The sequence below is a fragment of the Osmia lignaria genome, chromosome 11 (assembly GCF_051020975.1).
Source record: "Osmia lignaria lignaria isolate PbOS001 chromosome 11, iyOsmLign1, whole genome shotgun sequence".
In the NCBI taxonomy this organism is placed as follows: domain Eukaryota; kingdom Metazoa; phylum Arthropoda; class Insecta; order Hymenoptera; family Megachilidae; genus Osmia; species Osmia lignaria.
The window spans coordinates 9,759,943-9,782,638 of NC_135042.1; the positions used below are offsets into that span (position 1 = coordinate 9,759,943).

Here is a 22,696-nt window from a genome sequence, read left to right on the forward strand (position 1 = left end):
ATATCGCGCACACGTCGGTGCAACTATCGTCCGTAGGTACAGAGCGCATTTAGAACGTCTGGATCCGCAGCTACGCTTTGCGCGCGTTTAATAATTATTATATAATCGTTATTAATATTAATTAGAATATAATCATAATAAAAATAATCCTTTAATTTTAACAATATATATATATCCTCTTTTATATATATATGTATATATAGAGATTTTTGTTAATAAATAGAGCAACATATACATAATATTAATCGTCGCTAAACTCATATTTATACACGTAAAACGATCGCGATGGTGAGGAGGGACGGGCGGAGAGGAAAGGAGAGGGGAAAGTAGGGCGGCAAGATTAAAAGGAGGAAAGTGAAAGATTTTACGGGGTTCTCCATCTTTCTCTCTTTCTCACTTTCAATGCCTCTACTCGTTCGATTAGACATAGCCTATGTATACATATGTATAACACGTTTATATACATATTTACAAAAGGAAACTCCGCTTCAACAACAATGATCACGACTAATTACAATTTACTCGTTGGACGATGAAAGAAATCGGGCTTGATTTTTGAATAACCGAGGAAACGTAGGAATAGGGACTAGGGATAAGTCGGAGATTCAACAAGTTCGGATCAGGAAGGATGTAGGAACGAGTGATCGCGTTCGAGAGGTAGAGGACGATGATAAAGAAGCGATTGTTTTTGTTCGTATGATTGAAAGACACGAGGTTCGAGGACGCAAGAATGTGTTTGCCGGTTGTCCGGCTATCCTTAACCGCTTCTTGCAACGAGATCAGGGCGCGTGTTTCGTTCTTTCATCGATCATCGAACTTATATTGATAATACGGCCTTCGATTTTTATCATCCCCGAGCGAGTTTATAAAAATACCATTTTAGAAAATATTTTTCTCCAGAGAGTTTATTGAATCGATTCATGGTTCTTCGCCGAAGAAAGAACGAACGCTCGGATGGAAAATGTCGGAAATCATTGACCGGTTTCGATCACGAGAGACTACTAAGAGGCTCGATCCGCGATCCCTGATCGTTTTAAGAAGAGCACGCCACCATTTTTTCCCTTAAAGCGCTTGTTTGCATACGATTGAGAATGAAACGCGTTTCTTTTTTCTCCTTCAATGAATTCCTCCCCTGATACCCGGAAGCTGCGGGCGGTATCGATTCTACGTCGTTCAGTTCGAGAACGTGCTTGCAGTATATTTCGTGACACCGGGGAATATTTCGTGTACGTATATCTACGCGCGGTTAACGCCGATTTTCGCATCTGCATCTTCGTTCTCGATCGCAAAACAAGGGTATAAAACGCGACCGCCGTAAATAACGATCCCCAACGCGTTGCTCGTTTCGAATATTCTTTCTAACTATCTCTCTCTCTCTCTCGCACCTTCTCTTTTTCTCTTTCTCCCATATGGAACATCGCGTTCGGGGACTGATACTGACCGTCGACGAGATAAACAAGCTAACAGTACCTGGTAAGGCTAGAATTTTCGCTACCATTCATTTCTGCGAGCTAAATGCAACTAGCGACTGCTTCTTCCACGCAGCACCTTCCACCGCAGGCAAAAGATGGAAACGAGAAGAGCTTAAAGGAGAAGAAAGAAAGAAAAAATAAAAATAAAAATGCGTGAACATGATTCGTCTGAATACACATATCCGATATACTGCAATCTCGGGTTCTCTCAATCGTCCTCTCGGTAAAGAACAGAGATCAGGAGAGAAGATTCGATCGATTCGTTTCCACGCGTCTAGTCACAGCCTGTCGCGGTTCAAGCGACGCGGTGCCAGGGATACGGAATTTCACTGAAATTTGAAAAATAAAAATTGTCCACGTATGTACAAGGATTTTATGAAAACCCCTTGCGCGATTCTTACGTACTACGGTCCGAAAAATCGGTATCACGCGTCGTTACACCGTCGAAAATGCCGTCGGATACGTAGGGCCAATCCCTTCGATCTCTCTGTTTCTCTTCATTTCTCGGCCACGCTCGTTGGATAGCTGGCGAGCCGACGACGATCGATGACGGATCAGTCGGTGACGGCAGTCTGTGTGTTCCGCCTAAAGGTCTCCGTCGTTTCCTCGTCGCCTGGCAAGTAGAGAATTAAACAAAATAGAAGGAATGCTCGTTGACGAGAGTAGAGCAGGCTCCTTTTCTTTCTTCCTTTACTGATTACAAGGCGGCGAAGCGTGGCTCTGCGGGTGATTTCTGGCGGAGGCGTGGGTCGCCTCGCGCTTCAGCCTCTGTTTCAAATGAACCTTAGCGTGCCGTTTCTTTTCATCGCTTCTCGCGAACTTGCGGCCGCATTGATCGCAACAGAACGGCTTCTCGCCGGTGTGCGTTCTCACGTGAGTGGTTAGATGGTCGCTCCTGGAGAAGGAACGCATGCAGATACGGCACTGGAACGGCTTTTGACCGGTGTGTATGCGAATGTGCCGGGTGAGCTCGTCGCTGCGGGAGAACCTGCGGTCGCAGCCGTCCACGGGGCAAGCGTACGGTCGCTCGTGCACCGGCGTTTTGCTCGGTCGATTCGGATACTTTCGTGGTTTCACCGGGACCAACCTGAGCGGTAGAGTGCTGTGCTGGTAAACCTGAGATAGAATCTCGTGGCCCTTGGACGTGCTGGGGTTGTATTCCGCCAGTTGCACGCCGGTCGTACCGGCCGACGAGGGTGGTTGCTGCTGTTGCTGCTGTTGATTCGGTTGAGGTTGTTGTTGCTGTTGCTGCTGCTGCTGTTGTTGAACCGCTGGCCCGTATCCGCTCGCTCCGGTAGGTTCTTGTTTCAACGTGGTCTCTTGATGGTGATGATGGGGGTGGTGGTGGGACAGGAGATTCGGGTCGTAAGCCTCCTCGTGCGCCGTCAACCATGGTGCCGGGGTGGTGGTTGGCGTGTCATGGTAACCTGGTGGCGGGGGTGGCTTCGACTCGACCGGCAAAAGTTCGACGGTCTCGCTGCCGTACGGAGCCGCGTGCAGGGTGGGGTGAAGAAACGTTTGACCCGTCAAGGTCAAGGTCGGAGAGGGTAAAGGACCCCAGAGCTCTTGGCTGGTCGGTTGTTGTTGCTGCTGCTGCTGTTGTTGATTCTGCAGAGTGTTCAGGGGCGAAGACTGGGTACAGGTGGTGGTGAAGACTCCTCGATAGGTTAACGTTGACGCGTTGCAGATGTTGACGCTGGAGGCGGGCGCCGAGGAGACCGAGGACGTGGAATGAGGGGAAGAGTAAAGAATGACACCGCCTTGCAAGACGTTGCAACGATCCGCGTCCTCTTGAGCTTGATGATGACGGGGTGGACTAGTGGATGGAGGTGCGCCAGGCGTACCGGTGTCATGCGACTCTTGGTGATGGTGGTGTCGATGATCCCTGCTGGCTGAGGTCGCCGTCTCGTCGTCCTCCGCTGTCGCCTCTTCCAGGGATAGGTCCTGATCCGCCAGGCTGCCTACAAATCATCCATCAGGTTCACAATCAGTCTCGAATCTGATCGCGTCGCGTTCGCGTTCGCGACTGCACGCGCGCGGCCTCTGAACTCGCGCGAGTGCACGTGTGCATCGTCGCGATGTAAGCAAATCGACAGGAAGGACCGTGCGATACGAGGATGACTTTATCTGCTAGCCGAGAGCATACCGGCTGGCTCTATCTGTTGTCTGCATCCTGCCGTCTCGTTACTTCCTTCCTACGTACACAATCGTTACTTCCTACCGAAAAACAAGTGTCGGTAGACTTCCAGAAGGAAGAGAAACGCGAAGTCATTCGAGGGATATTCTCAAACGGGTGCAAAGAAAGCTTAGCCGAAGATCGATTTGGGCACAGGATTAATGGGCATCTGCTCTATCTACGATAGATTTCTACGAGTAAAGTTTTCTCTTTCTTAAAAGAACAACAAAGTCAGATGGTTCGCAGACGATAGACCGCGGTAAAATAGGCGGAAACGAGACAGAGAGGGGATGAGGAGGCGCGAACGTTGGTATTGCGAGAAAGTCGCGGAAGAGAAGACGATTATCAGCGGTGGCGGAGGGTGGTTGTATATCGCTTCGGATGTACGAGGTGGGGACAGTTGGAAGTATGAATGAACCGGCAAGGGGGTGGTGGGAGGCGGAGGTGGAGGAGGTGGAGGTAGCGGTGATGCAGGGACGCAGAGGAGGGTTTCTGAATGTCGGGGTCGCGGAGTATTGATCCACGACAGACGGGCAGGTTCGATATTAGCCGTTTTCGCGAGCCAACCGATATACGTCACCGGCACCTCATGCACTTTGTCGCGACAGGCAACTTGCCCGCCAGCCAAACGGTGTACCTATACGAACAACCCGGCTGCGGGAAAGTTGCATTTTCGGAGGGGTGCACGGCGCAGCCACGAGGGTAGCAGCAGCAGCAAGAGTTGGCAGATATGCAGAAAGCGAAAGTTTGGGATGTTCGTGAAACACAGCAAGTGCAAGGTCGCTGGAGTTCGAATCAGCTGATACTACTACTCTGAGCATCGTTCGGGAAGCGTTTATTTCGACGCGATGACGACGATGACGACGACGAGGACGCTACGAATATCGCACGATCTGTGTATATACAATAAAAATGAACGACTAGCAACAAACAAGACAACAATAGCTTATTCCTGGCCGATCGAAGAACAATTTAAAGGACTGTTGATTGTAGGTACCTGAAATAGGAGGTGGCTCGACGAGCGCGGAGGGGCCGAAGAAGGACGGTAAATCGCTGCTGGTGGTAACCGGCGTGTTTAGGTCACCTGGTTTATCCTTCTCGTTAGGCTCCTGGAGATCGTCTCTGCAATCCCTGGACAGGTCCTTCTCCTCGTTGACGGACTGTAATCGTCGTTTTCCATCGGTCGAGTCGCTCGACGGCGAGGAAGCATCAACGTGTCGATGATGCTGATGGTCCTCGAGTTGTTGATGATGATGGTGATGATGATGTTGTCGGACATGGTGGTCCGAAGAATCGGTATTATTTTGCTGCTGCGGTTGAAGAGGTACGCAGGGGGCCAACGATAGGGTAGGTATCGTCTTGTTACAGCTGGTTGACGGGGTACAGGTGGTGACAGGCGGCGTCGAGGTACCGCCAATTCCGCAAACGATCGAATTCGACGAGGTGGCCGTGTTGTAAGGTAAACAGGCGTCGAAGCTGAGCTGCACCGTCTGCAGATTGAAGGTAGCATGATGATGGTGATGATGATGATGTCCGAGGGGTGGCGGCGAGAGCATAAACGGGCTGGCCGCGTGGGGCTGCGTGCCCACCACTTCCATGCCGTCCATCGTCATCCTCTGGAGCGGGTCGCCTGCTTGGCTAGCAGCGGCAACCTCCTCGGTACCGCACTGCGTGTCCTCGCCTGCGGTTGTATCGTTCAACGCTATTATTATGGTTAAAATGTTGTCCTTCCTCGGTCGCCCCGACACAGTTAAGCCTCTTTCTCTCTCCCACCGGTATATATCGTATGTATGTAAGCTCTACACGCTAGTTAGCCTTTTCCCGTCTTTCAGTCTTCGGTCTATCGTGTTCCGTTTCGTTTCCTTTCGTTCAGCGGCGGCGCCGGTTAAACCGGACTGCACTTGGACCGCACGAGTACGAGCACGAGCACGAGCACGAGATCGGAACGTCAAGTCCGTAGAGATCGGTCGTATCAGTCTCTCCTTCCCTCTAGCTCGAAGTCACTGGGTTAGTAGTCAAGCGGACGTAGCACGCGCTCCCCCTTTTTTATCCGTCGCGCGGCACGCGCCGAGTCTCTCTTTCAGCGAGGTACTTACACACGAGGGAGCGGACGCCGGGCGGCAAAAACCGTGTCTCGATCGCTCGCCTCACCGTCCTTCCTTTTCTTTCCCTCTCTCTTGCTCCTCTCTCCGATCCCACTCTCTCTCCCTCCCACCCTCTCGCTCTTTCTCAATCTCTCCCTCTTACTCTCTCTCTCTCTTTTTCTCCCGCGACCGCGCGCGCCTGCGATCTGTTGCGGCTGGATATACACCACCGCGCGCACAACCACCACCAACCACAAAGCACTACTACCACCACCACGACCACCACCACCACCACCACCACCACCCAAGTGTACGCGGACTCTGAAAATCCAATCTCACCGGATCGCGAGCGATCGTCGTCCCGATCCGGAACGGTCGGCCGGTCTGACCACAGGAGACTGGCGTTCGTTCGCCTCGTGCGCGCGCCAAAGGACAACCGAGAACGCGCGGCTAACCGTGAATCGGTCGAGCCGGTATCAAGGGATGAAACGTGGAATCCGTCTATGTATACCGTCCTTCGACCGTCGAAATCGATGGTTCTCTACGAGCTCGAGACTTTTCGAAATACCGAGACGCTTCCTTCACTCGCAAGTCCCGTCCGCGACGATGATCTCGCGCGCGTGTACAGTCGCGTAGGTGCAGGCGCGCGCGACCGCGCGCCTATTTATCCTTCTCTGCTTCTCTGTCTTTTTCTATTCTCCTCCTTCCTTTTTCTCCCTCTCTGTCTATCGTGTCTGGTTCGAGTTTTATCGTGCGTCGAAGGTACGTACCTCTTCGTGGTTAGGCGGTGCGTGTTCGGAGGCAGCGCAGCGGATCGCGCGTTCGGGATCGTCGGAGGACGCGCGATGCGTGGGGGTCGCGCACGAACTGAGCCGAGCGGCGGCGCGCCCCGTAGTTTTATGAATGGACCGCGGAGACTGTCCCATATTTGGAAGCGGCGAGTCGACCGCCAGCCAATCCCCGCTCTGAGGTCCCCTATCAACGCGCGCTTGTATGCGTCACGCGTATATAGTCCGACGCGTGTGTGTGGACGTACACACGCGCCAACAGCCCCCACTCTGCCCGACCAACACGTCGTCGCTGCCCGCCACTACTTGCTGGCATCGCCACTCGCCCCACCACGACGCCCTTCGCGCGCTCCTATCTTCCCCTACACTCCCTCCGCTCCGTACCACGATACTTCCCCTCCCCCCTCTCGACGAACGACACGACTCGGTTCTCCAGTGACGTAGACCGCTGTGACGTAGACGAGCCGGGCGCGCGAAAGCGCCTCTTCCCCTTTGCGGCGAGAAACGTTTCGAAGCGCGTTTCATTTTTTCGCGAGATGCATCTAGCATTGTTATTATTGCATCCACAATAAGAACGGTTCTACCATTAACTAATGTAGATAATGAAAGATAATAATACCGAGGAGGGTTGGAAACGAACAGGGATGAAAGTGTTCTTACGTCGTAGTCTATCATCGAACATTCCGATCTCTGGTGGATAATTCAACGTATGCGGGAGGTATGTTCTCACCACCCTCCTGCTCTTCTGTTTGCGTAAGCTCGCTGACGACTAACGGCGCCGGCGTACGGACGCCACTCTTGGTTGACAGGCGTCGGTTTAACGTTCGAGAGCTTGCGGCTACCGTCAGTGTCCCTTCTTCGCGAACAGTTTATCGATTGAACCGCGTACGCTCGGGGATGATGTTTCTCCTCGCTTCTTTCTCGTTCGAGGGTTAATTTAACGCCACGTCATTAGCATCGATTAGATCTCAAAGCACGTGTTACAAGATTTCCTTGAAACGATCATTGAAACTCTGATTCGTTCCAATGTCTGACATATGGTTGAACTGTACTCCTGACTTTTAATTAGCGGCGATCGATCTTAAATTTCTCTTAGTAAATTGCGACGTATTCGCGTAAAATAGCGTTTGAAAGGAACTAGAAAACAATAAGTTTCGAAAAGAGATGCAACAGGTGAAAGATTGTCCTCGACGCGCGTGTCTGAATCTCTTTGAATGCGATTCGGCAAATAATACGGGTGAACGGCGGTGGCGTACAAGTTCCGGGCCGAAAGTTATCAAGGCAAAGGAGCAATTTCCTGTGCAGCCGTTGCCACCACCTGTAAGAACGCGCGCGTGCCGCTCTGGTACGCGCGTACATGCGTGCGTACGCCCGGTTCCGAGGTACACGCGCTTCTGCGCACGCGCAAACGATCTTTTTCTCGCGGGCGTCGTGCAACCACCTGATGCCCTATTTGGGGCCACGTACGGCCACGCGACCATTCTCCCTCTCTTTCCCTTTCACGTTCTCTAACTATATCCCTTTCCTTCCCGCTCCTTCTTTTCTACATCTCCGCACGCCTCTCTTCCATTCTCCGCTTCTCTTTTCCTTTTTCCTTTCGTTCATTTCCTCGTTGTTTCTTTCGCTTTTCCCCTTTTGGTCCTCTCGTCTCGATGATTTAAAACGAACACGCGACAGCGTTCAAAGGAAATCATGTAAATTTCTTTAATTAAATGACTTTTAGGAGGAATTTCCTTCTATTTTTTTTTTTTTATCAAATCAACTTGTCGTGGAATCGAATAAAATGCGGTGACTAAAAAAGGCCATTGGATTTACCACTGCAAATCCCCGGCACTGAAAGACACGCACCGTAGGAGGCAGGAGATCGGCGTAAAACGAGCGTGTCCGTGTTTCTCGATTTGGCTATCACTCCGGTGTTTCAACTTCATTCCCTGCTCCTTCCCTCGCGTTTCGTTCCGTTTCGTTTTCTCCTACCCTTTACGATTTCTCTCCAACACGAATTCGCATTCCCCTTCGTCCCTGATACCCTTCCTCACGATTTCCTACTCTCCTCGATTCGACCCGGAGATTTTACGAGACGAGTTCGCGGAACAAGCGCGCACCAAATGTGTCGCGTAAACGGAAGCGATTTCATACAACGGAAGAGCGTTTTATCGGACAACGTACGTTCACTCGTGAAGGATGCGTCAAAAGTTTAGACGATTCAATTCATTTATGAGCAATTTGTAAAAGTTAGACTACAGTTTTTGTAGAGAGAGAGAGAGAGAGAGATGGAAGGAAGAAACATATTTGGTATTGGAGCAATGAATTAATTGAGATATGAGTTTGCAAGGTTTTCGGTGACATTAACGCGAGATTGGTTTTCTTTAAAACAGCGCGTTCTAAATTGTCGACTGAATAGCCAAGCGGACAGGTTGCGCGATATTATAATGAGTCAGTGCCATATATAACTTTATCAAAAGCCGCTCGCGCGACTAGGAGCGCGTTTTAAATATTACGTTAACGCGACCGATTCGCGATCGCTTCGACACGCCAATGCGGTTCTCTCGAAATTTTCAACCGCACCAAAAGCCAAATAGTTTTATCCAACGCGATGTTTCGAGCCAAGTAAAACGAAGCAAAACGGGTATTTTGGACGAACCATAGCTCGTTGTTTTCGAAATTCTGCAAGAATACACATCGAGGAGAAGAAATTTCAAGGTTTTGACAAAATGAAACAAGTATTATCCTCTGATTATTATTTTTCAATTTAAATTTTCTTTGAATTATAAAAAGAAATTTGCAATTTAGATACCCTTCAAATCAAAATCTGTAGTTCAGATACTCGTAAATAAGGAATTTCCCAATTTAGGTATTTCCAAATGATGAAGTTTTCGCTTGAGGTATGTAAAATAAAATTTGCGTTTCGCGAAGAGGGGAAGCACGCGCCCGCGACGCGTGTACGTGCAACGCAGAACGCGCGACGCGGAACGCACGCCGCGGCATTCTGGCACGAAAACAAAACGTTCTAAAATTACCGACGGCTCTCGAGAAGGCGGTGGGCGCGAACTATTCGCGGCGCGACTCGACGCGATTTTGCGCGGGCGACTGCCTCTATTTCGAGCCGCCACGCAACCACCTGAGCCACCCAGCATCCCCAAATACCCGGGATGACTAGCGGGACGCGCGTCGAATCCTCTTCTACACGGCCACGATGAGTCAGTCAACCGATCTAGACAATTTTTGGCACTGTTCGATCGCTAGTACAGATTAGCCCCGATACAGCTATCGGAAAGATCGTCGCGCGAAGGGCAGCGCGTCGCGAAAACCGATTATCTTCGAACGAGTTTTTCCTCCTTCATTTGGAACGTTCTTCCACGGAGGTGACGATCGTTTTCTAAGAAGAATACTCGGTTGAATTAAACGAGGCCTCGCTTCGAATTGTCGTTCCTCTCTCGCGATTCGAGACGCACGATGTATTGATTACTCAATGCTCGAACGGACGTAATCGCGATAGACGGAGAACAAGAACGGTCGGCATATGACTTGTTTGTAACTCACATGTACGAGCGTAATTAGGGACGAGCGTGTTTTAGCGTCGCGGTCCATCGTGCGTGATGCACCTACACGATATCGCGTACCTGTACGCGCATTTACCGTTGTCAGGGACGCATTAACACGTTTGCTTCGACAAGAGAAAAACAGACCGGTGTGTATCGTTAACTCTGCTCGCTTCATCCGAAGGTGAGTCACGACTCGCGCCAATCTTTCGCACGTTTTTGCGCCGCGCGATCCCGCGATCCTCGATTAACGATCATTTCCGTTCGACTCGCGCATTCGCTCAGGATTCCGCCGCGTTCGTCGCGCGCTCACTTCCGGAACGTTGCGTACTCGCGTCCTTATTCGCGACGTTATGGCATCGATCTTCTTGATCGCTCGTTTCCTGCGACTTCTTATTTATCGAAACAACATTTATTTATAGAACGCGACGAACCTTTCCCAGGATCGTTCAAAATGTTCGAAAAAACGGATGACTTAATTCGAATTGCAAACGAGGAAAACGACACAATATTAAGATTTTAGTTCGATGAATCAGTTAAATGTTAAATTCATTTTTGATCAGAATTAAAAAGTCAAGGTTGATCGCAAATGTGAATGTATCCATCATCCCCATCCACCGAAAACTCGTGTTTCCCATGAATTCAATGATTCAACTTCGCAAGGTAGCAATGACAAAGAAAGAAGATCAAGACGGCGAGGAAGAAAACGAGCCTCCTTGGACGATCAAACAAAACGCAGGCGATTCAAGGGGCCCTCGTAAAATCGTTGCCCGCGGCTGGCTGCCTCCGTTATCCATCACCGTCGCTCTACGCCTCGTTCGTCGGTGATCAAGATTTTCGTCTTAATCGTCGGCCCATTAAGGAAATTACGTGGGCCGCACGCAACCACGAGCACCACAAACCTGGCCGCGTCAACATCGACCGAACAATCGACAGCTTTTTCCCTCCGCCTCGCGGTCTACGGACTTAAATACATAGGTGCGTTGTCGAGCACGCGACGAAGGAAACGTGTTCGTTCGCGACCGTCTATTTACAGGAAATAGGTCAACTTCGTCCGCGAGAAAAGCGACTCGATGTCGCGTGTTTTCTCCATCGCCTGACAGGAAAATTCACCGACTCCGGCGCGTCGATATGTTTAACTTAATTTCGAAAGAATCGAAACCACCTTCTCGCCACGATGATACTGTGATATGCGACTCGACGGATTGATCGAATAGTAAAAGGGTTAAGGTAGTTTAGGGTGAATAGGGATGAATCGTTGATACTCTTGAATCATTTTAATAGATTCAATAGGTATTTACGAGTTGTATTAACGTTACGGGACAGAGTGCATACGGACGCGTTCTTAAAACGACAACAGTTGATGTTTCCAAGGAGCCTGTAAATTTACTGTCGCGGAGGCGTAGAGGTGAATTTACTATCGAGCCGTGCGTTTCACAGCGGTAATTTACATCGTACTTCCTCGTTTCCCGACCTTTTAATGCGTAATCTCATTACAATGAACGCTTGCACGATGGACCAGCTCGTTACTGCCTTCTTTTCCCTCTTTTTTTTCCCCTCTCATTCTCTTAAATTGCACACCCGCAACAACGAGTTCTTACTCCTCGACGCAGGATGCATCGCAAGTCTCAAAGCTATACCCCCTTATACCGGCGAGTTTTCGCGTTAAAATCTAAGGTTCGCTATTTTTTCCCTCTTTCTCTCCTTCCTGTTCGCCTTGGCTATTAATAAAAAAAAATCGCGACAAAGCGAGGAACGTCGGTTGAAGCGAAATAAGTTGCAAGCAAAGAGCGATCATTGTATTAATAAATCGCTGATAACGTCAACGTTAGGTTTTAAATAAAAAAAAGAGCAAAATTAAGGGTGGGGGGAGAAGATTGAACTCGCTAAAAATACAAACGTTCTAGTATAACGTGGATGAAAATACTTTATGTAAAATACGTGGTTTTTAAAAATAAGCCGTTTAAAATAGTTGAGTTGCGTGAAACGAGAACGGAGGGAGAGTCTGAAACAAAAGGGTACGACACGAAAACAGTGGCCACTAACTTTTTCAAAACACCCTCGATATTTTGATTATCAAACTTTCTGATTATCCTATCAATAAACAATTCACAGGCGAAATTTAAACCTTTGCTATCCTTTTATCTCGAGGAACAGGTAAAATTAACGCGTTGACCGTCACATTGAAAATAACCATGTACGTTAATTATAATAATTTTTTTTTTTAAGAAAATCATTGAAAAATCGTCCTCGAACCTCGACTGATTGAAATCTACGAGGAAACTCGAATGCTTTTACCTGAGGATCAATTTTCTCTGATCGCTGTTGCAACAGGTTAATCTTGACCACACGTGTACTTAAGATCTCACCCCATTTGTTTATTAATAGGGAGAATTCACATGGAAATAGCACAGTATCACAAAAATATCGCGAAGTAGAAATCAGTGGGATATCCGTTTAAATATCCGTGGTAGCTCGAGTTTTCGAAAGCACAGCATCAATCGACGAGGCGTGTACCGTCGGTGGAATTCGACTGACGATCCAACGGCACACACAATCGTCCCGGGGCTATTTCTGACCCGTGTCCTATCGATTTCTCTCTCTCTCTCGTACACCCTGTTTCTCTCATATAGCCACGTGAGCAGAGGTTCGCCGACAAATGGCAATGAAATAAAACAGGGAAACGCGTTCACCTCGACATTGCGTTCTCTATTCGCCACGAAGAACTTTGTAATCGATGAAAATGAATCAGAATTGAAGATTATTAGTGAAATTACATTGAAATGACTAGCGAACGGTTCTCGAGTACGATAATAAAAAGCAGTTTTTGCGTCACGATTGATAGGAGTACGCGAACAAATTATCGTGGAAGGTTGTTTCAAGAGTGGTTCGTCATCACGATGTGACATTCAATCGTACACGTCAATCTTGATACTATTTTCAACCGATTCTTATCGATTCCTGGTCGCGTGAACACGCATCGTAATTGCTTTCCTTTTCTATTTTGATCCCATTAAAATTTGCGAGTAAGCTGCACTCGATAAGAAATCAAGCGGTGGAAAGGTCGAAAGTCTTAATCGAGGAAACGATACAACGTTACCTAGCGATCGATTCGATTGAAAATTTTTTTCAGAAGGAAGTATTGAATGTCCATCGGTAGTTGCATCTGGACATCGTCGCGAATAGAGTGTCTATTTCTGTGCCACAAATCGATTTCATCCCTTTCTCCCTTTTCCCCGGTGCAGCTACGTCTCGCTTGTGCACTTGGACGTCAACGACGATGTGTGTAAAACCATCGTTCTCTTATCGGTCGATGCTGACGTAGAAACAGCTCGTACCTCTATAAACCATTCATAGACGATAACGCGTCGGACCTATATTGTCCGAGCTTATTTTTACTCTACGTTTACACGCACCCTGCACCCTGCACCCTTCTCTTTCTCTCCTATCGCCCGCGATCGAGCCTGGACTTTCGCAATTTTTAGAATGTAGAAATGCTCAACTTCCTCAAAAATACCGTGAATTATTCGAGAGTTTGCAACATTGTAAATGAGAATCCTAAAATCCCCTCGCGATACCTTGTTTATTCTACATCGAAAAACGAAGGAAGAATCCGTGGATACGAACAAGAGGAACGTATAAAAAAAAGAAAGAAAAGGAGAAAAAAAAAGAAGAAAGGATGGCGGAATTATTATCTGCTGGTGGAGAAGGCGTTTTGCAGCAAGAATCAGAGAAGGGATCAGCCTTCGAAATCGTTCGCCAACGATCGTCTCTGCTTTGCATAACAATGTGTTTCGTATAAAATCACACTGGCAGGAAGGATCGAGGCATCGATCTGGTCGCGAGCGAAACACGATCGACGATTTCTGGCGATCAGCTTTTTATATTCCTCTGCGCGAGAAGAGGAGAGGTAGAAGAAGACCGACACCGTTCACGGATTCGTGAACCGTCCGTGTCATTGACCGACGGCGGGACACCATCGACGAACGAGCAGAAAAGATTTTTCGCGTGCCAAAGCAGAAGAAATATGCAAGCAGAAACGCGATGAAGTAAGCGCAAACACGCGCCGTGAGTACACACGGGACTCTGATTTATGTAATCCAACGGCTCCCTGTCGATCATCCCGCCTCACTACCGTTATTATCGAAAGTTAAGTGCGTCAAGACGCTCGAAAGAGAGAAAGAGAGATGAAAAAGAAGAAAAAGAAAATAAAAATGTCTGGTTACTCGCGGCGATTTCAACCTGTGTACCGGCTCGCGCGAATTAATTACTTTCCGTCGCGCTTCTGCGTAACACGAACGCAGATTTACGATAGCACGGCGCACCTGTGCAACTCCTCGTGATGTTCGGTTAATCCAGTTCAGTAGAACGGAAGTGATAAGAAAAACAGATTTTCCCCTAATTTTTACGCAATTCATCAAATGGAATCCTTAATTTTCCAACAGATAGACGCGTAAAGAAACCGTCGGTTTTCTGGTTTCCTAATTTATCTAATTAAGGCCTATGGGTCGTTCGACGTGCGGCAAAATGAAAAGGTCGAGAAATAAAAAGGAGGGAGGTAAAGCCTGTCGGGAGTTGACGTTCGTGGAAATCGGTTTACCTGCGATGGAACTGGGAATAACGCGAGCCTGCTCGAATACCCACGGGTCATTACGTTGCACGCGCAACCGGGCTCGACTTTCACGCTTCGACGTCGGGAACGACGAGCGTCGCGACACTGACGCGTGTGCCGCGCCGCGAGTTAACGCTACGCGCCTCGTCGCGTTGAACAATCGTTTCGATTTTACCATCTCCAACCATATTTCTGATAAGAGAATCGTTCGAACGTACAGTTTAAATAGTAGCAACGAACTGTTAGCACGTTGACCGGCACAGTAAATTAAAATCCCCGCAATAATTTTGTAGAAAAATAAAAAATGTTAGGTATGAAAATCGTATTATTTCACTGGCCGGTCGTTAATGGGTTAAAGACGGGCAGGCTACCACCAGTGGCGTGTAATCCAGCGGGAAATCGTTAGCATTGTTTATTAAGACATCCGGTAACGAGCAACGAGCAACGAGCGACGACTTCGACGCCAGTCAAGAATGACGAATCGCGTTTGCGGACGACACAGCTGACAACTACATATTACATGTGTCTTCGACTTCGTAGAAACGTTTTCATCCGGAAAGCTTTGAAACGAAGAAAAATGAGATATCTCTATTGAACGTCGAGTCACGCGAATTGAAACGTTCGCGTTTTAGCGAGAAAGTTTGCGACGTCGAAAGATCACGGGTCACAGACATAAAATTTCCATCACGCGACCAGAAACGACCGTCTCATCCGAATGGTATCCGATCTTATCTATGTAACAGCGATTCGGCGAAGTCAAAATTTTCACCAGGAAAAGGTACAACGACACTCGGAATAAGATCAACGTTATTCCTGTACAGTGATTCAAGCGTAGCGTAACGAGTCAAGCACGCGTTCCAACTTCGAAACGTGACGCGAACGTCATCGATGACGACGAGAATGATTTTGGCAAATGTAACCCACTACTGGCTCATCGTTCGACCACGAGCCAACTGTGACGAATGGATGTTTAGAAACTTCGCTTCGTCGTGGCTCGTTTAATTCCTCGATGTTTAACAAACTTGATCGCGAATCGGTTGCGCGAATGGTCACTGCGAAAGTTTTCAGAATCGTAGCCAAAATAATAACCGCGACGTTAGTCGAAGAAGAAACACGTTTTCGAGTGCGCCAAGAAAAGTAATCGAAATTTGGTGAGGTTTGCGCGAAGTTTGCGCAAAAACTTCTGGAATCGAATCAACATTGAATCTTGACGAGTATACGACTATTTTGGACGAAACAAGCTCGTTTAGTGACGCGATGTTATAAACTTTCAACGTAGGTGGAGAGCATGGTAACTGCGAGGTGTTACGTAAAAACATGCGAGAATTAAGGTCCCGGGAAATTTGGCAAACGCGAGGAGGCGGTCACATGGGCCAAACACCTGAGGAACCTCCTCGAAGAAACGTTGATCCAAGAGCTAGGGAACTCGTGCCCTTCTTCCTCTTTAAACGCGAAGGCACGTTAATCGATGAAAATGAACGTCTCTTTACCGTCGAAACGATAGAATCTCACCTCCCACGGCTCGTTTTCCTCGTCTACTCGTCGTACGCGAAATGGCTCTGCGAGAAAATGACGATCGTCCGCCAAGCTGCATTCCACGTTCCGTCTGCGACCCATATCTCAGCGACAACGAACTCTCCTTGCCCAGATTGTTTTTCGCCACTGCAACGCCACTGAATTAAGATTTACGAGAATTAACCTTCGAGTAATTAGCGTTAACCTTCTGCTCCCCGTATAATTGAACGACTGTTTTTCCATCGGATCCTCTTTGAAAGTTCAAGTTTCATTCATGACCCGTGCACGTTGAAGAAAAGATCCTTCAATTACGATGGGTAACGTTTGAAATTGCAAATCGTTTCGCGAAGATTACGCTTGCCAGGTTCGATTTCAATTACCGGTCCCTGTTTTTCACGAATTTTCTGAATGAACATTTTCGCAGCCTCGTTTGTATCCGATGGGGGCGAGCGGTATGGAAGAGGTAGAAAAAGAGAGAACAGGGTAAAATACACGAAGGGCGTATAAACACTTAAGATCACGCGGAACGCCAATGAGCCGAACAGGCCGAGAGGAGAAGAAGGTGACTCGTTCCCTTTTACCCGCCCACCGTAGTAGGTTCGTGCATGATGTACGATTTCCTGTCTTACCGCTCGGTACAATAATAACGAAATGTCAGGAGTGTACCGTACGATTTACTTCGCGTTACCATACAAAGCCACGACACTTTAAACAATGATCTATGAAAGTTCTCCCCTTGTCTCTCCTCCTCGTCGTCGAAAGAGAAAAAATCCTGCTATCTCATTGGCTACCTGTAAGTTTCGCTGGGAAACTGGTGAACGTGTGTCTGCGGCATCGGAATTACAACTATCCAGGTAGAAATTGAAGAATTTCCAATCGAGCTCCATGAAACGAGCAGAGATTCGCGTAACTAATTGATAGACAAAGAAGAGGTGTCAGCGACATCAATTTCGAAATTTCTCGATTCAAACGTAACGAGGACGGTTTAATCGATCGAAAATATTCGACGTTACTTGGTTTTGACAGCACACTTCTTGAACGGACACTGACGTTATGTAATCAGGGGTTCTGTTGAAGGTACAAACGTCAGCGTGTACGTAACTGAATGAACCACCAATTAACGACCCCGGAATCGACACCGAACTTTCTCGATAAAATTTCGAATTCGAACGGAAACTAGTGCAGAAAATGATCAGAAATGATCTACGAAATATCCATCATATTTCAGTAGTAAAAGCAAATAAATCATTGGGGATGGATTTAAATTGTAAATTTCAAACACACCAGTTTGTCCGTGTCAAAGGGTTATATCCCTCGATTACAGATTCTCGAAAGATTATCGTTTCAAAAGTTCCACGTAGAAAGGAATAATTCCATTTCCATGTAGGAAGGATAGCTTAGGCGTGGTCCGACAAAGACGATCCCCCGTTCTTCTAATCGTTTCTTCTCCAAGGAGGATCGTCGTGTCGGCCTTCTAATCTTTTTCTTTCTTTCGTACGAATTCAGGCCAACGACACCGACCCTTCGGTTTACCGAGGCCACCAAGAATACATAAACTACCACTGTCCACTGTCACTTATCGATTCTAAAAGGTGTTGGAATCGTTTCTATTCGCTTTCCTTTATTTCTTTTAACTCGAATGATTTTTACCCCTTTTAATTCCTTCATCTCACCTTCCTCGATCTCTGTTATTATTTAAAAAACTTCCTCTCCTTCCGTAAAAGAGAAATTTTTCCATCCGATTTCCAACGACACCGAAAATGACATCGGTCCTTCGATCAGGGCAGGATTAATCCCGTTTTTCCTTTCGAATGATATCGCAAAGTAATCGCATTTCGCGCGGACGACATTAACATTGGCCGTTTCGTTATGACAAGTGTAAAATTAGAACGGATATAGTTCGCACTTAGCAAACAATGGAGCGTTGCAGTCAAAGGTATTAATCACGTAATTAATCACCGCTTAACGTTATCGTTAATGTTATCTCTACAGCAATCCGCTATATACCAATCACACGGGGATGAAGTAATCAGGATGTACGTGTTTAATTAATTAAAACGATCGTTATTACCACTTCGCGATGGATTTTTTGTTTATGGAGCTGGGATAAAAGCTTCCCGATCGATGATCTACCACGGTCCGTTGCAGGGATCAGTGTCTGCGATCCGACGGCAAGATCGATCTTTTGCTCAACGATAACACGTCATTTCCGTTTTAGATCTCGATCGAAGGTGTTCGTCGAATCGAAGACACTCGTCATCGGGGAGCATCGCAAAAAGCATAGTTAATCTGATGTGCTTAACTCTTGGACGACGGATCACTTGGACTTTTCTTTTAGATATTATTTCACTATTCATTTGGGCTCAAAATTGACTCTGTTTCGCTGTCCAAGAGTTAACTCCTTGGTGATTAAAGTGTTGATTAAGCAAAATAGCATGCAAGCGTTAAGCAAAGTTTCGTGATAATAGCAGAAAAATCACGTTGATTTATATAGTACTAATTCTGTGTCGATTCTCGATGTTGGAGGATCGTAGGATAGATTCTAATGTCACTTCGTTTGACACCGATCAATTTTGTTCAAACATTAGCCTAACTCTTTCAAACGCAAAATTAAAAGTATTCAGAGTCGAAGGGATAGAAACAAGTTTCGCGAGTAGAAGGCAAAAGTTAATCGCGAGGATATCCCCAGGTGGCAACGGTGCGACGTTTCGCGGCCAACGTCGTCGACGTTGACACCGGCGCGATATACCTGGAGGCCCGCTCTCGACCAGGCGTTCAAGTGGTGACAAGAAACTTAATAGCTGGTCTTGAAATACAGGTTTTGACGTGCCGCTCGTAAAGATCGATTATCACCAAGTGTTTAGATCGGCGCCAATACCGGTAGCCGTACGCTCCCGTGCACAGAGAACCGAGAACCCGGCGAAACCCACGGAAAATGGTGTACGCCCGCGTCAAACTTATACATCTTCGCGCCAGGACGATAAGCGGGCCTACTGTTATCGGGAACCAGCCTCGAGCAAGTTATGACAAATCATTGGGGACCTCGTCCCTCATTTGGGATTGTCATTTAATTGACAATGTGAATTGTAAAAACTTGGAATCATCCAGGCGAGCCAACATCGAGATTCAACACTGTGATTATCAACACTGTGATAGCGTGAGACGAGAACACGTTACCTGACGCTGTTGGCGGTGGATGGTGGTGATGATGATGGTGATGATGGTATCCCAAAGTAGGGGGTGGCGGTGGATACACCGCTCCCCAGATACAAGACGCAGCCGCGGCTGCCGCCACTTGTTGCTGATGATGGTGGTGGTGATGTTGTTGCTGCTGCTGTTGTTGCTGTTGTTGTTGCTGCTGCTGCTGTTGTTGCTGCTGCTGCAGCAACTGTTGAACCTGAGCGATGTCTACGAATTCTTGGAGTTCGCCGTCGGGTTCCGGGCCAGGCTCGCGCAGCCTGCCCTCCGACGACGAGGGCACCACCGCGAACGGGTTACCGCTGTTGTGCTGCAAATGTTCGAAACCCGCGAGCGGATTCGCGGGCTCGTAATTGCTGCGGCCGGTCGTGTGTTCGCGGCGCATCGCCAGTGCCAGCATCTTTTCAACCTGTCGCGCCGCCGGCCCTCGTCGCGGTGCCAGTCGTCCACGTGCTCTTCCTCCTCTTGATCTTGCCCTTGTCTTCCTCTTCTTCTTCTTCCCGCTCGGCAACGGCCGTCCACCGACAACACCCTTTTCTTCGCCTCGACGATGACCAGCACGACAAAGAGGACGAGCACGATAACGAAGTGGCGGCCAGGCTATCGCACATGTCACGTCACCGAGACGCACGCGTCACCCGTCGCGTCCCGTCGCGTCCGCTAGTTCTCGATGCTCGCGGCGGACACGATCGGAAGAAGAGAAAGAGCAATAACAATCAACCAACCGACCGACAGTCAGCTGCTACAGGAAGTATATAGCTGGACAAAACGTCAACGAACCACTGTCGCGATCGATCTGTTCCTCGCCTTGTGAGTACGACACTCGCGGAAGCGTTCGACAGAAGCCGAGATGTTTGCGTTTCCACTCGAGGACAGTCGATAAGAAGAGATTTCCAAGCCAGGCTGTTTGAACGAAATCCTACGTCGTTGTTCCTCGGTTGCTTGGACGACAGGTAGAAAGCTTCACACCGGTGGATCAAATTACTCCCAAGATGAAGAAGAAAGCGCCAGAGAAATCTTTTCCGCGACGAAGTTGCTCGGTGTCCGAAACTTATCCAAGCACCGGATAACGAAGAGGTTTGCAAACTGAAACTTTGTTACGAACGATCCGATCTTCGAATCGACACACCGGTACACGATGAGAAAGAAACGTTTCGCGCGCTTCGAGCAGAGGACGAGGTTCGCTCGTGGTTCGCAGCCGATAAAGCGGACGTACCGGCGCGGCGCGCGTGCTGCCCGGTATCGTATCACTGGAAGATCCTGCTCTTTCTCGCTCTCTTCGTCCTCCTCCTCCGCGTCGACACCAACTCGGTCCTCCCTTCCTCTCGAACCTCTTTTCTGCAACAGTTTCGTCTCCGTGTCGCTCTTGAAACGTTTTCCTGTCCAGCAGTCAGGAGCCGTCTAGTCCCGTGGAGGATCCTCCGGTGTTGGAAGAATACGTGTCTGGAGGATGGTGGAGCCGTGAGGCAGCCAAAGGGGTTCGCGATGGTCCGCGGTAGACTAATAAAGAGCGGCTCGCGCGGGAAGTGGTCGGTCGCCTCGAGAGAGCGCTCGCGCGCGCGGAGAGAGCGCGCGAGGAGGCTGTTGCTGCCGCGGCTGCTGGTGCTCCTGGTGGTGTTGCTGCGGGTGGCGGTGACGGTGGCGGTGGCGGTGACGGCGGTGGCGATCCTCGCGACCGGCGAGACGAGATTCGCTGGCGTCACGTGTCGTCGACATCACCCCGTGCATACTCCCGATACTGTTCGCGCTGCTCACCTATACGCCTGCTTCCCCTCCCTTATGGAACTCCGGACGTCGAGATCCTCGCCCCGGTGCGATCCTCTCCTCTTCCGTCCCGTTCTTTCATCCTCTCTTTCTCCGCACACCGGCAACGCAACCCGTTCTCCTCTCATCCGCTCCTTTCGAATCATCCGTCTCTCCCGCGTGTCTCTCCGCGATTTCCATTCATTCCTTTCCCCCGCCCTTGCTCCCGCCCGCCACTCTGGTCCCTTTTCCTCGCAACGCACCAACGCTCCCCGATCTCTCTTCTTTTCGTTCATTCTTCTTCCACTCGCCATCCTACCCGCTTGCTCCTCTCATCACCCGTTACTTCCTTCCCTTTTACTCTCTGTTATCTCTCCCTTATTTCCTCTCTCTTCCACCACCTCCTCTGCGACGATTCCCTTCCTCCACGCGCCCGATGTCTCTCTTTTTCTCCTCTGTTCTTCCCTCTTTCTTCTCCTCGCGAAGGAGGCTCGAACACCAACGCGTTGATCGCCGGTAACACTGCCAACGTTCGCCGGGTGACGTCACCGGCGTGGGCGCACCCCCACGCCAGAGAGAGCGCGTCTCTCCTTCTTTCTTCCTTCTCTTTTTCTTCTTCCTCCTGTTCCTCCTCTTCATCTTCTTCTTCTTCATCTCTTATTGCGTTTCTCTTCGACTTCACGCTCGTCCCGGTAACTCTGCTTCAAGTTTATCTCCTTTTCTTGCTCGATCGGTCGCTCCCTCGCGCGCCTCGATATGTACACCTAACCGACGACCCCGTCGTGTCGTTCGCGACAGGGACCGATTTCGCCGCCGGAAGTATGCGGCCAATCGCTGCGGAAATTTTCGACCGTGCTACGACGCGTCGCGACCTTGAAATTGGAGCGCCCAAGGAAGAGAAAGAAGGACGGCCGAGCGACCGAGAAGAACGCCGGAAGGTTGAGGTCGATACTCTCCTGGGTTGGATGACTTTTACCGTAAACACGCTGCCCCCGCATCGTCCTGGCTTCGTTACCGATCCTCTTCATCGAATCTTCACCTTTTTGTAGCTGTTGCGAATCGAAACGCGCGTGTAAAGTAATTTCAATTGTAAACGCAAACAACAAAGTTGCAGAGCTACACTCGGTGGCATGTAAGCCGCTATAGAGTTCCCCAGATTGAACGCACATGATATTCCATTCACCGTGATACGCATAATCCTATGTATACCTCGGTATCGAATTTCTAGCGGGGAACACAGGTGGTATCGTTGCTTTCAGTAGCTCCCCTTCTACGACGACTTTTGCTCTCATTGAATAATAGAGGCACGAACGTGGCACGCGTTGTATTTCGACGCCACGAGCATCCTGCTTACGCACAGGGATAAATATCCGCTTTTAGCGGTGCGTAATATTAGGGGCACCAGAGCGGTAGGTTCGTTAAGTGCAGGTTTCGACGCGTGCCAGAAGCTCGTCACGCGTATTACGGTTTGAAAGGCAGCGTGATAGTCTGTCTTCGAGGCAACGAAGGGAGGAGAAACCGCAAGAAGGATGATCACACAAAAAAGCCGCTGCTCGCACGAAACGCGGC

General features: G+C 48.8%; 1 protein-coding gene across 2 annotated transcripts; it reads right to left on the minus strand.

Annotated features, from left to right (window-relative positions):
* Window positions 1-1,235: 1,235 nt before the first annotated feature.
* Window positions 1,236-22,673, minus strand: LOC117604103 (uncharacterized). 2 transcript variants are annotated; one of them, XM_076690922.1, is made up of 3 exons: window positions 19,364-22,673; window positions 4,733-5,329; window positions 1,236-3,433 (listed from the first exon to the last, which is right to left on the minus strand). In XM_076690922.1, exons 1-3 carry the CDS (start codon window positions 19,782-19,784, stop codon window positions 2,163-2,165), a joined length of 2,289 nt encoding a protein of 762 aa, XP_076547037.1. In that variant the 5' UTR covers window positions 19,785-22,673; the 3' UTR covers window positions 1,236-2,162. The 2 variants fall into 2 exon arrangements, with proteins under 2 accessions (XP_076547037.1, XP_076547036.1); XM_076690921.1 differs by having other exon boundaries at window positions 4,646-5,329.
* Window positions 22,674-22,696: the final 23 nt, after the last annotated feature.

What these genes read in the sequence shown, in the direction of transcription:
- LOC117604103 (XM_076690921.1), bottom strand. Translation starts at nt 19,784, where the DNA reads ATGCTGGCACTGGCGATGCGCCGCGAACACACGACCGGCCGCAGCAAT. An exon ending in TCCACCGCCAACAGCGTCAG is followed by an intron (nt 5,330 to 19,363) that starts GTAACGTGTTCT and finishes ATACAACCGCAG; the next exon opens with GCGAGGACACGCAGTGCGGT. An exon ending in CGAGCCACCTCCTATTTCAG is followed by an intron (nt 3,434 to 4,645) that starts GTACCTACAATC and finishes GATGATTTGTAG; the next exon opens with GCAGCCTGGCGGATCAGGAC.